The sequence below is a fragment of the Ursus americanus genome, chromosome 9, assembly GCF_024610735.1.
Source record: "Ursus americanus isolate L20-20 chromosome 9, mUrsAme1.1.p, whole genome shotgun sequence".
Lineage (NCBI taxonomy): Eukaryota > Metazoa > Chordata > Mammalia > Carnivora > Ursidae > Ursus > Ursus americanus.
The window spans coordinates 20,648,215-20,659,484 of NC_142135.1; the positions used below are offsets into that span (position 1 = coordinate 20,648,215).

At 42.7% G+C, this 11,270-nt stretch overlaps 1 protein-coding gene across 2 annotated transcripts in view; it reads left to right on the forward strand.

Annotated features, from left to right (window-relative positions):
• SAMD12 (sterile alpha motif domain containing 12) overlaps positions 1 to 9,862 on the forward strand; it is a 373,866-nt gene extending 364,004 nt beyond the window's left edge. For both annotated transcript variants that reach the window (XM_045805754.2, XM_087864660.1), the window contains exon 5: positions 1,758 to 9,862. In XM_045805754.2, the coding sequence (XP_045661710.1) occupies positions 1,758 to 1,780 (23 nt within the window). In that variant the 3' untranslated portion in view covers positions 1,781 to 9,862. The remainder of the gene's footprint in view (positions 1 to 1,757) is intronic.
• Positions 9,863 to 11,270: the final 1,408 nt, after the last annotated feature.

An 11,270-nucleotide genomic window follows, 5' to 3' on the forward strand; every position in this document is an offset into this window, starting at 1 on the left:
TCCAGGACTGATTTTAGCAAAAGTCCCAAAAGAATGCTGTACTGTGTCTGGTTCCCGGAAACCCCTATGGTTCTTCTAGGCTGCGCTGTTCCCTTGCAGGTTGACCTGGATAGAAGATTTATATTCACTTTGGTTTCTATTCCCCCTTCAGTATTACTGGAGTGTTATCTCTTAATGGAACCGCAAAGTAGTTATTTTTGAGGTAGAATTAGTGCTAGTATGGATGCTTCGGTTAGTCAGTACTCATTGGTCACATCTGCATTCTTATGAACCTGATTTTTGTGGTGTTGCAGAATATTTAAGGCAACGATAATAAAAATCCTAGCATCTTCATCATTTCACTTAGAGTACTTTTCTATGCATATGTGTAAGTTTTACATTGTAGTGTATCATAACTATTTACCACGTAGCTACACGTAGCTACATAATCATCATAATAATTACTTTGATAGCCACACAGGCATCCATCTTGTTAATGTGCCATCATTTACTTAACCTACATGTTCAACAATAGGAGACTCATTTTCCGATTTTTCCACTATTACAAATAACCTCTAGGTTATATATTTGTGCATATATTTTCTCTCATTTTTTTTAGATTATTTCCTTAGGATACACTCCTTGAATGGGAACAGTGAGTCAAGGAATGTGAATTTGTAATAGTTTTTAAATAAATTGACATTATTTTTCCAGTATACAATGCCATCAGCAATATATTAGTATTCTACTTTCATTACAACCTTATCAGTAGTAATATTATTTTCTATTTAGTATGCTTAAATAGCACCTTACCTTTGTTTTTGCATTTTCTCAAAAATAGCAAGTTTTAATCAAACATTCACTTACAAATTTTGCATTCTCTCATATTTTGAAAAGCTAGGTAGGTTTTTTTTCCTTTTTTAACATCAAGAACTCTTGGCTGTCTTTCTCTCCCATTGCCTGATAATTTTGTGTATTAAATAAAGCTAATGTTGATATTTTTCTAACAAAACATTCAGTGGCACTCCCATATTAACTAATAAATGAGGACCTATATATAAGGAACTGTAGGGAGGACTCAGATAAAATAACAGGAAAATTAAAAAATAAAGAGTTACAAAACCCAGGAAGACATATCTGCACCAGCAGATTCCCAAAGTCAAAAGTAAGGTTGCAATGCAGGTGGTTCAATCTCTGGTCAGACTTTGATGACTTTCTCTGCCCCTGACCTGCTGCTCACACAGTCTCACTTTTCAATGAGCAAACTCAGGAGCTCCAGCCATACTGCTTCCAACATTTCCTTCTAAGTTTTGTCCCAGGAAAGCTGCCTGATAAAGGAAACCACCATTATCATCCACCCACCCACCCCCAACACACACACACATACACACACAGCAAAAGCCTTCATACCACTCCCAGTCTGATCCTGTTTCAGATCAGGTAAATACATGAAACTTCATAATGTATGAAATGGTTTCCCAAATCACAGACCAGTGAGGGATGAATGCTAGTTCCAGAGATCTGATTTTGCCCCACCGGAATTCCAGGTAACTGCACAGTCCCCGAGATGGATGTCTTCCATGCTCTGCCAAATGGTAGAAGGACATTCCAAGAATACAAACCACCATAAATTTGTCCTGGAGTTGAATAACTACTATCTCTGTTAGAGATTTCTCTTTGACCTGAGGATGTTAGAGTTGAGTAGGGTAATTGCTACATACCAGTATCTGGGAACATAAAGAAATGACTCACTGTGCTTTTCCCTTTTCCTCCTACAGCCTCAACCGAGGGTTCTCCATAAACGTGGTTAGCCTTCCAAGCTGCTGTCCTGCCAGTTGATATGAACGTGGCCTGTTCCTCACAGAAAGATTAACTCATGGCAATGCCAGAAGATCTCCATGGAGCATTGACAGATTAACCAGATTAACTGAAAAAACATCCATTCAGTCAAGATCATGGGCTTTGGAAAATCTTAGTTTGCTGTGGATTTTAAAATGAGGTGCATAATATACAGTGCCAAGTTGTTCCAAGTGGTCGTTGGCAGACCATTAGCTGGAAAATTGCTTCCAGTTTTCATCACTGTGCATAACTCAAGCTCCCTTAGGGGAGCTGTCTGTGCCCTTCACTAGAAGTCCTATTTTAGCATGGCAACTACTGGATTATTTTATTATGTGTGCAGATGGCATGATGTGTAAGAAAAAAAAAAACCACAGCAGTTCTGCAGTCTCAGTGGAAGTGTTCACGATATTCTGCCCTGGTAGGAATGTAAACATGCCTTGATTGTGTTAGTTATATGTCTAAAGGTATTCTGTCCAGCTCTTAAGCACTTTACATGAGAACACGACACCAAAACCAATCAGCACGTTAAGTACACGTGGGAAAACAAGTATTCTCTCTCTTTTTTTTTTTCTTTTATAAATCTTGTCCTCTTTCTGGCTCAGACTGTCCAAGACAAACTCCACTCCCGGCATATCCCCAGTCATCTGTGGTAGATTGGTGTAAACATGGCCCCAGTACTGTTAGACTTAACCTGTTGATACTTAACCAACTGGATCTCTTGCAGTGCCAAAGGGGAGGAGGGGTGCGCTGGTGGTGGGAATGTCTTAGCTCTTGGTTCCTGGTACTGGGGCACAACTTAGCACATCCACACACAGACAAACACAGGAGGCTTCTAGGTGGCCAGTGCACATATTCTCTCCTTCTATAGAAGAGTGTTTTCAAAGAGCAAAAGGGGGAGGCTTTTTAATCAAAGACTATGGTGGGCTGAGGGTAAGGGCAGCAGAATGCAGGTTTCCTGTGTGGTCTGACTTTACAATTTTAGAAAACTTTCTAGGTCAAGTTGAAATCACAGCTCTCTGAAGAGGAGAAAAAGCAAGGGTCCCCTGCATGCCTGAAGAAGGAAAAGGGCCCAACCCACACTAGGTTCCTACCTCAGTAGAGAACCTACTAGTCCCCTTTAATCCTTTCTGGGATTATATCCACAATTTTTTTTTTTTTTTTACTATGTCTTAAAACAAAGCACAGTCCTGGGAAACTGGTCAACCCAGTTATTGCTTGTCTTTGGGCATTAGAGAGATGTCCATATTGACTGACCCTACATAATGCTTTAGCTTTTTTCCCCCCCCGGACATATGAACTTGGCTGAATCAAAAATTCAGCAAATATGTTGTGTGTACCCACAATCCCAATGTGGGATTGACAGGTATCAGAGGCTCTTCTTTATGTATGCATAGCAATCCTGGGACCCTGCCAGCACAAGGAAGTTTGACATTTTAGATGGGGTCTCCATACACGCACTCATGGTCTGCTCTCCCCTGGCCGAGCAGGGGAGGGGGTCTCAGGAAATGCACAGCCCATCGGAAAATGCCCTCACCTGAGATTTGGAAAGCTGACAGGGGAAGGGAAAGAGATCCAAATGCGATGCGGGTGAGTCACCTCGTAGGCTGACTCACCACAAACCTGTCAGGCTGTGTTGCCAAAGAAGGGGGCTTCCAAGAGGGAGCTCAGGAGTTCAGTCACCACCAAGATCTGGCCTTTGGACAGGTCAGCACCAGGACCATCAGGCTCTCACAGACCATAATTCTTTACAAATCCAGAATTAGGCAGCCAGACCCTGGCCACCAGTGCCCCTGGAGATAACACTCCAGTCTCTCCTGCCCACCTCCTGAGTTTCAATCCCGACAGCGAGGCTTCCTTCCTCTTTCATTCTTTATTTTTATTTAGCAAGGATTTGTTGCACCTACTATGTGCCAAGCATTGTGTTGGGGTAACAACAGAGTACGAGGCCAACTCTCCATGCCCTTCTGGAAAAATATTGCCTCCCCTGAAACACTCCCGCCATCCCAGCTTTTTCACAATGAAAACAGAATTCAGACAGCATTCACCCCCAGCCAGAGTAACCTCGCAAAATGCACATGGCAGCAGGAAGTTCCTTGCTTGAGGAAGGAGACAGTGGTGGAAGATGTAGTAGCATCAGGCCACATATTTGCATCCTTGTGTACAGCCAACCCTTCCTGGGCCCAGACTTAGCTAGTAAGAGCCTCCCGAAACAGCTTTCAGTTGCTTTCCTGGATATTCACCCTGGTCATCTGGTCGCCCTCTTTTACGCAGGCACAACCGCTGGTCATTATGCTAGAGTCTCTGAAGCTCCAGTTCTCAGCGAAGTCCTGGGGACCCAGAATAGGGCCTCTGGAGTCCGAAAGAACTAGTGTCAGGTGCTGAGATACTGTAGCTGGGAATTAATTGGTTTGTGAATTCAGGGTCATTCTGAGACTATGGCTAACAACCTTGGAAGACTGGACATGCCTTATGGTACGGATGGTCATGAGATGATGGTGGTTTGTCCTTCCTTCCTTTGGCTTTTGCAAAATATGTTCTGAACAATTAAATAAGTAGAGTTTCCTAGCATTTTTTTTTAAGTCAAAAGTGTGCTGACAGATTATTAAAAGGTGATGGGTAAGGGTGGAGATGGGAAAAGGCAAACTTGAAGACCATGAAAGAGCCCCGTTGAAGATGGCATCTCCATAAATGCCTTAATTCCTGGCACACCAGGTATTTGTGTATGAGCTGCGACTGTTTTCCAAACTGTCCACCTTGTTTTGAAATCATTTGGGGGTATGGTTTTGGAAACATGGTGGCATAAAAATCTGAGCAGTCACTTCCTAACCCAGCAAAATGGAGAAATGACTTCCTTCACAGCCTCTGGGTTCTTCGTTCCTGTTGATCCACAATTTCCCCATCATGACTGCCTGCTGTGCTGTACCTTCTTCCCAGGATGTATGGAGGAAATTTTACCTCCCAGAAGTTCAGGAATGGCTGTGGGGAGTTTTGTTTAAGGAGGCAGCAGGAGACCAGGAGGTAAGGGATAAATATTTTGATGTCTAAGGGCTAGAAACTGTTGATGCTTAACTTTTCCTTTTACTTAAACCTCTGCTACACCTTTTATTGAAAGGCTGACACCCACACTTGTGCAGGAAAGACACTCCTGGGAATGAACAGAAATGAATAATTATCAGACTCTCTGGGGTGCCAAGGGGATTAGCTTGTTCCAGCTTCAGAACTGAATTTAAAATGCAGAGCATCGGTGGTTCTGCTAGGGTGAAAAGCAAATCACTTCAGTAGTTTAAGACATACCTAGGGGATAGAGATCCTATAAACTTTCTTACGGGTAATGGCATCCCTTCAGACCCCTGCTCGGGCTCTATGAGCTGTGTAACTGCACATTTGACTTCTACCTCCAGAAGAGGGGAAGCAACCCCGAGTTCTCTCCAAAGTCACTTCTCAGTTGCTCAGAGGTTAACAGTCCTTATTCTGAGGGAATTCTGCCATTGTTTAACACTCAAGGAGAAAAGGAATATCAACCGTACTGAAGAATATAAACTAAGGATAGAATCCTCTAATGGATTTATCCCAGTGTTACTTGCGAAGGCTTTGTCTGCAAATGTCAAGTGATTGATTTTGGATAGGAACAATAAAAGTCTCTCAGAAGAAAAGTTTTCAAGACCCCCTTAGCACTTTAGCTTTACCCAAACCTCCTCTTCCCTGTGCCATTAGTAGCTTCATTCTTTGTGATGTTTTCCTCTACATTCTTTAGAGTAATTTTGTTACTTGACAACTAGACTTAAGATTGCGGTAGACTCTTTTTAAAAATCTAATCTTTGAAAATGACATAAATTCTTTTATGCCTTAAAGGCTGTTTTTATTCACCTCTCCCACAACCCCCTCCACCCCACTCTTTTGCTTTGTTGGGTTTTTTTTCCTTTTAATCTCTTCTTTTAACATAATTCCTTGGGTAGATTTTGAGTATTCTGTAAAGAACTCAAACAGAAAAACTTAGCCATCCCCTTTTTCCCCCATACTGACTAATAATTCCTTCTTCTGCTTGATCTTGGTGAAGGCTTGCTGCCCAAACAGCAGTGGGATGTGGATGCCCATCTCTAGGGAGTGACCGGTCAAAGCTGCTAGTCAAAACAGAACCCATGAGGTTATGAGGGAGGACAGAGCAGGAGATGCTCCCGCTCGGGGCGCAGTGGGGGCTCTGTCTCAAAGACAAGAAGGTCCTGCACCTTTGTTTCCTTAGATCTGCATCTCAGCCTGTAGCCAGAGAACTGTCTCGTGAATTCTGCTTTATCAATGTGCATGATTCCTGGCACCACTGCCCAGCTTCAAGTCAAACAGAACCCCATTTCCATTATTTTGCTCTGGTGACTTACTCTATGGGGAGTCAGGGACATTCTTTTGACAGCGAATCAGCTGTGGGAAGCTTGAGGAAAAGTTGGCCCTGTGCACACGGAGGTTCTGCCACACCTTGATAAAAAGAACAAAACAGATCCTTCCCTGGAGATTCTCGTGTGGGAAGGTGGCTAGGGGGACAGTGTCAGTGCTGGTTTTCTTCTGGCCATCATCTTGGCCCTGCAGGGAAAATTCTGGGTGGGTGCGTGGGGTGCAGAACACCATTGCTAAGATCTAAAAATTTGAAGATGAAGTTCTCCCATAAGGGAAACGTAAAGGGGAAGTGCCCGTGAGTATGGGACCAGTTTTAGACTCCTGCCCAACAGCACAAAGACTGACAAATGACTTCCCCAGAACAGCAGAAAATGGGTGTAAAAGGCTTTGTAAAATTGGAGTTTTGAGCACCAGGGAGGGCAATTTTACGATCTCAAAGAGCCCCAAGCATTCTTACTTCAGAACCTCCCTTCTCCAATTACAGCAAGCACTAAAAGGCACCAACAACATACACCTAATAAAATTTCAAAGTAACCCTATGACTTGCACCGAATCGCAGTGGACTGGTTGACATAATGTTAAGTATTGTAGATGCATTCTTTGTGATTATACAATATTCTTTTCATATTTCGGAGCCAATGGTTCAGGGATTTCATTTCTTTAATGGCTTGTTTTGTTGTTGTTGTTCCAAACCTCCCACATTTCCAGGAGCCTTAGAAAGGCTCTTACACCCAGGCCTTTTTGCCTCCAGTGCAGAGTGATAGAAACAGCCCTAATGACGTGAATGCAACGTGAATCCAGTTGGAGATGCTAACACCCAAAACAGTGAAGACGCGGAAGACTCTGCTGGTTGCTTTCTGTGTTGCTTTGAACCTTTGAAATTTCAGTTGTTTGGATCAAAGGAAAATGAACAGGGCTGTTCTCCACGAGGCTTTGCCCCGTTAGCGCGCGCGCACACACACACACACACACACACACACACACACAGAGCGATCAAGTGTATAATTCTAAGCTGGGTTGATATGCAAGAGCTCACAGGTCTGTTTTGTGTGATTGTATTTAAATACCATCCTCCCCAAACTCTATAAAAACGTATTCAAGAGCTTTACAATGTAAAAAAAAAAAAAAAAAAAAATTTAAAACGAGATTCTTTTTAGGTCATTATTTCTCCTGCGGTGGGGAAACTGATTTTTGTGACATAACTTTGAAGAAATACTTGCTTGCCATTAAATGCGAGCGTCTGGTGTTTGCTCTGTTCCACAAGCTGCTGGTGGCCTTCTCCCATTCCACAGAGGCAGTTGGCCTGGCCTCCCCCTAAAATAGCACAATGATCATGAAGACAACTTTCGAAACTCTGGGCAGCCTCCCTATTCATGCATAATTCAAGCATATGATTTGGATTGAGCCCTGCCGTGGTCTTTGAATGTGTGACCCCTAAATCAGTTCGAATTCTATGTGTATCTCTCTCTCCAGTGTTTATTACTGACCACCGTCAACTGCATTTAGTACGTTTGCATTGGGAGCTGCCCACTGACACTGTGGCAGCTTTGAACGGTTCCCATACCTATTTCCCATACAGGAGAGGACCGAGAACGTTCTCCCACACACCAGCTGCAGAAGTTTGGAAGTGTGTGACCAGGTTCTTTTTCACATCAACAGGCCCCTGTTTATAGGAGGTAAACTTAAAGAGAATTGGGTCGGGTTGGGAGGTGGGGAGGTCCTGGGGGGGGGCACATAGTGATGTTTGAACACTGGAACCTTTGTCTTGTCCATTGTAATGCAACTCTTACCTCCAGTCACCAGAAAGAGAAGCATTAGCCTTGTCAGTGAGTGTTTGGTCCCTCGGGGGGTCATTGGGGTTCCACTTGCTTAAACTCACATGTAGGGAATTTGAAGGCTCTCTGGGGCTCAGAATGGTTTGTCCACCATGACCTTTCCTCCGCCAATAGAAAAATGCTATCCCTACAAGGCCATGTTTGAGGAGACTGTGGCTTGGCTAGTCAAGTTCACATTGCATTGAGCTGAATCATGTTAGGCTCTGGACTTTGCACTGTAAGTCTCAGTCATGATTGGCACAGAAGCAACTAGTCTGCTGAAAAGCCAAGCCAGCACAAATGTTTTGAAACTAATTTCACTAAAATTGGTGCCATTAAACCATATTACTGTAGTTCCAATTAATCCAACTCTTTAATATCATTAGCCACTAAATTAAATAGCTGTACCCAAAACTTTAGAAAAGATCAATATTGTAACAAAATTACATATTAGCAGTAAAATGTACCTGAGAAAAGAAAATATTGATCTGTTGTGGTTTTTACTTGAGTTATTCTTAGGCCTTTGTGGATCTGGCACTGCTCTGAGAAAGGGGAAGAAGGGGTTTTGAATTCAGGAATACTTGGATTCAATAGAAATTGCCCATCTCCCGGGCTTCTGCTCCTCTGTCCCACCTCAGCAGACCGGGTGGTTTGCAGGCTAAAATGAGCTAAGGGGAGGTGTCCCGAACCACTAATCTAAAGCACAATGACCTGGGCTTTCACTGTGAGCCCTTTCTCTTTTTGTTTTCTCCTCGTACCTGGTATTCCTGAGAGTCCATCCTGGGATTAGAAAAGAAAAGAAAGAATGATAAGAAAGTAACAATCAGCATCTTGCATATACACACACAAGCTTTTTCGAATACAGGGGACTAGTCTGAGGGCCCATGGCCTAAGCGCCCATGTATCTCCACTTCTCTGCCTCCAAAAGGCTTACCTTTGACCTAGCCAGGGGAGAGAGCCTCAGGTTTGGCTTAGTGCAGGGGAAAATCACCAATCTCAGGGAAGACCAGTGAAAGTGTGAGTTGACAAACTGAAGGTCACGGGAAGCAGCCACAACAAACTTCGTTGACGAGCTCCTGTATTTTGGTATTTGTCCTAGGCAAGAAAGAGGGGGAAAAAATCACACGATGTGAACTGAATGGAAGACCAGGGCTCTGTTACCCTGATTCCGGTTCACAGTTTTACAAACACTAACAAACGTGGCTATAAAAGCACATTTCATAATACAAAAGCCCACATAGAGGGTAGAAGTTTTACAGCTTCCTTAACTGAGTAGTTAAAGCAGCAGTCTGAATTCTCTTAGTCCCCTAAGAGTGGTTAATTAAATATTTTCCTTATCCATTGCCCACATCTGTGGTTTTTTTTTTCTCTATGCACCCTAGAAAAACTCCCAGGACTAGGCTTAGGAGGATTCAAGTAAGTTACGTGGTAAAATTAGAGTGCCTTTTCTGTTGGATGTTCTCTTCGGTTCCCTGGGTTCCCAGGGCATACAATGTTTAGAAACTTTTTTCTCTAAACATAAGAATCATTGTGGACCACAATCTTGAACCAACGATTTCCGTATCTTAAGCAGCTATCAACTTGCCAATTCCCTCCGGGTCTCCTTTATATTTTCTTATAATGTTTCTTTCTGTTTTGGGTTGTCGTCAAAAAGAGTTGGGGGCATGCTTCTTCTTAAATTGATAGAAATGAAACTGTACAGAATTTTGCCCCCTTGTATGTGTGAGCATGATCTCTTTCGGGCTTGAAAATCTGCTTTATCATTTTGTATATTTGACTATTTTGTATTCAGCATTACTTGATTCCTTATGTGCATGGCAATGTATTAAAATGTGGGATTTCTATTACCGTGTAAAAGTGTTTTGATTCTGATTTTCAACATATATCCTTAGAAAAAAATTACATTAAACTTTTTATTTCTGTTTTCTTCAGCTCATCAGCTTTGCAGAAGGAAAAGAAAAGTTAACAGCATTTCACTTTCCCTGTGTTAGCTAATGATGCAATTCATGGTGGAAAATTGTCCTCAATTATGCTGTGTTTCCTGGAGAAATAATATATGTGAAATGAATTGGTGGCCTCCCTCCAGCTCCCAGCACACAGAATTCCCCCAGCAACAAATCCCACGAGCGTGATTGCTGTTACTGTTGAAGGCTTTAGTGTTGAGCACAGCCAGGCAAGAGACACAATCCTCTTCATCTCCAGATATGGTAACACCCTGGAAAGAGATGGGACAACAGATCTTGGCCCACCAATTTGCTCTCACCCCAGAGAGTCTTAAGTGCTCATAATGGCATGATTGATGGCGCTCCCCAGCACCTCCGGTGCGCTCTGTCTCAGGGAGTGACCAACTAGAAGCTCTCTGTATTTTATCAGTAGAGATACTGACCTTCAAATAACACCTGCCCAAGAGATCTGGGGTCCAAGACAGATGTGGCACACCAGTTCTCCACTTCAACTCACATCTGGATACACTCCAGTCTCGATAGCATATTGAAAGGAGGCCAAACATTTTTTCTCAAATTAAAAAAATTCACTAAATAATACAATGTACCAAATAAAAACAACAGACTGTTTTACCTGCTCTAAACTACCATTTTCACCCTTCCTTTTCTCAAGGAGACATCTTAATGAGTACTTATAGCCACTGCGACTTTACTGAATATGATGAATTGCTTCAACTTGTACTATGGAAACACTTCTTTCTTCTAAATTGCATGAAATAGAAAGGAAATACCCATTGCCTCTTTTTATTACATGTTTACTGTGAATTTAGTTTGGGGGGTTTTCATCCCCCCACCCCACCCCAGAAAAGTTTTCCAAAAGCAAACCCTGTGATAACCTTTTAGGTTGGCTTAGTGACTCAATGTGTCAACCCTCTAATCTCCCAACCCTCTAATTCTAAAAACACTATCTTCTGCCACTCTTAATTCACACAGATGAAGAATATGGAAAATGGGGCAACCTTTTGCCATTAAACATCTTGAGAAGATGGAGAACTAGAGCCTCCAAACCGAATGTTCTCTTGGTCTTGACCTCTCTTGGCTCACCATTCCCTCTCTTCTATTTGTCTCTCTTCCCACTGCCGTCCTTTTTCTCTGCCTGTAACTTCCTGCCCTCTTTCCTTGTGCTTGCCTTGAGTCTTTCTTCTGCTTTACCTTCCTCTTATCTCCTTCTCGTTCCCTTTTTCGATCCCATCGCCATCTCTCTCCTCCAGCCCATTTTACCCTTCTTCTTTTTCTTCCTGTAAGTAGG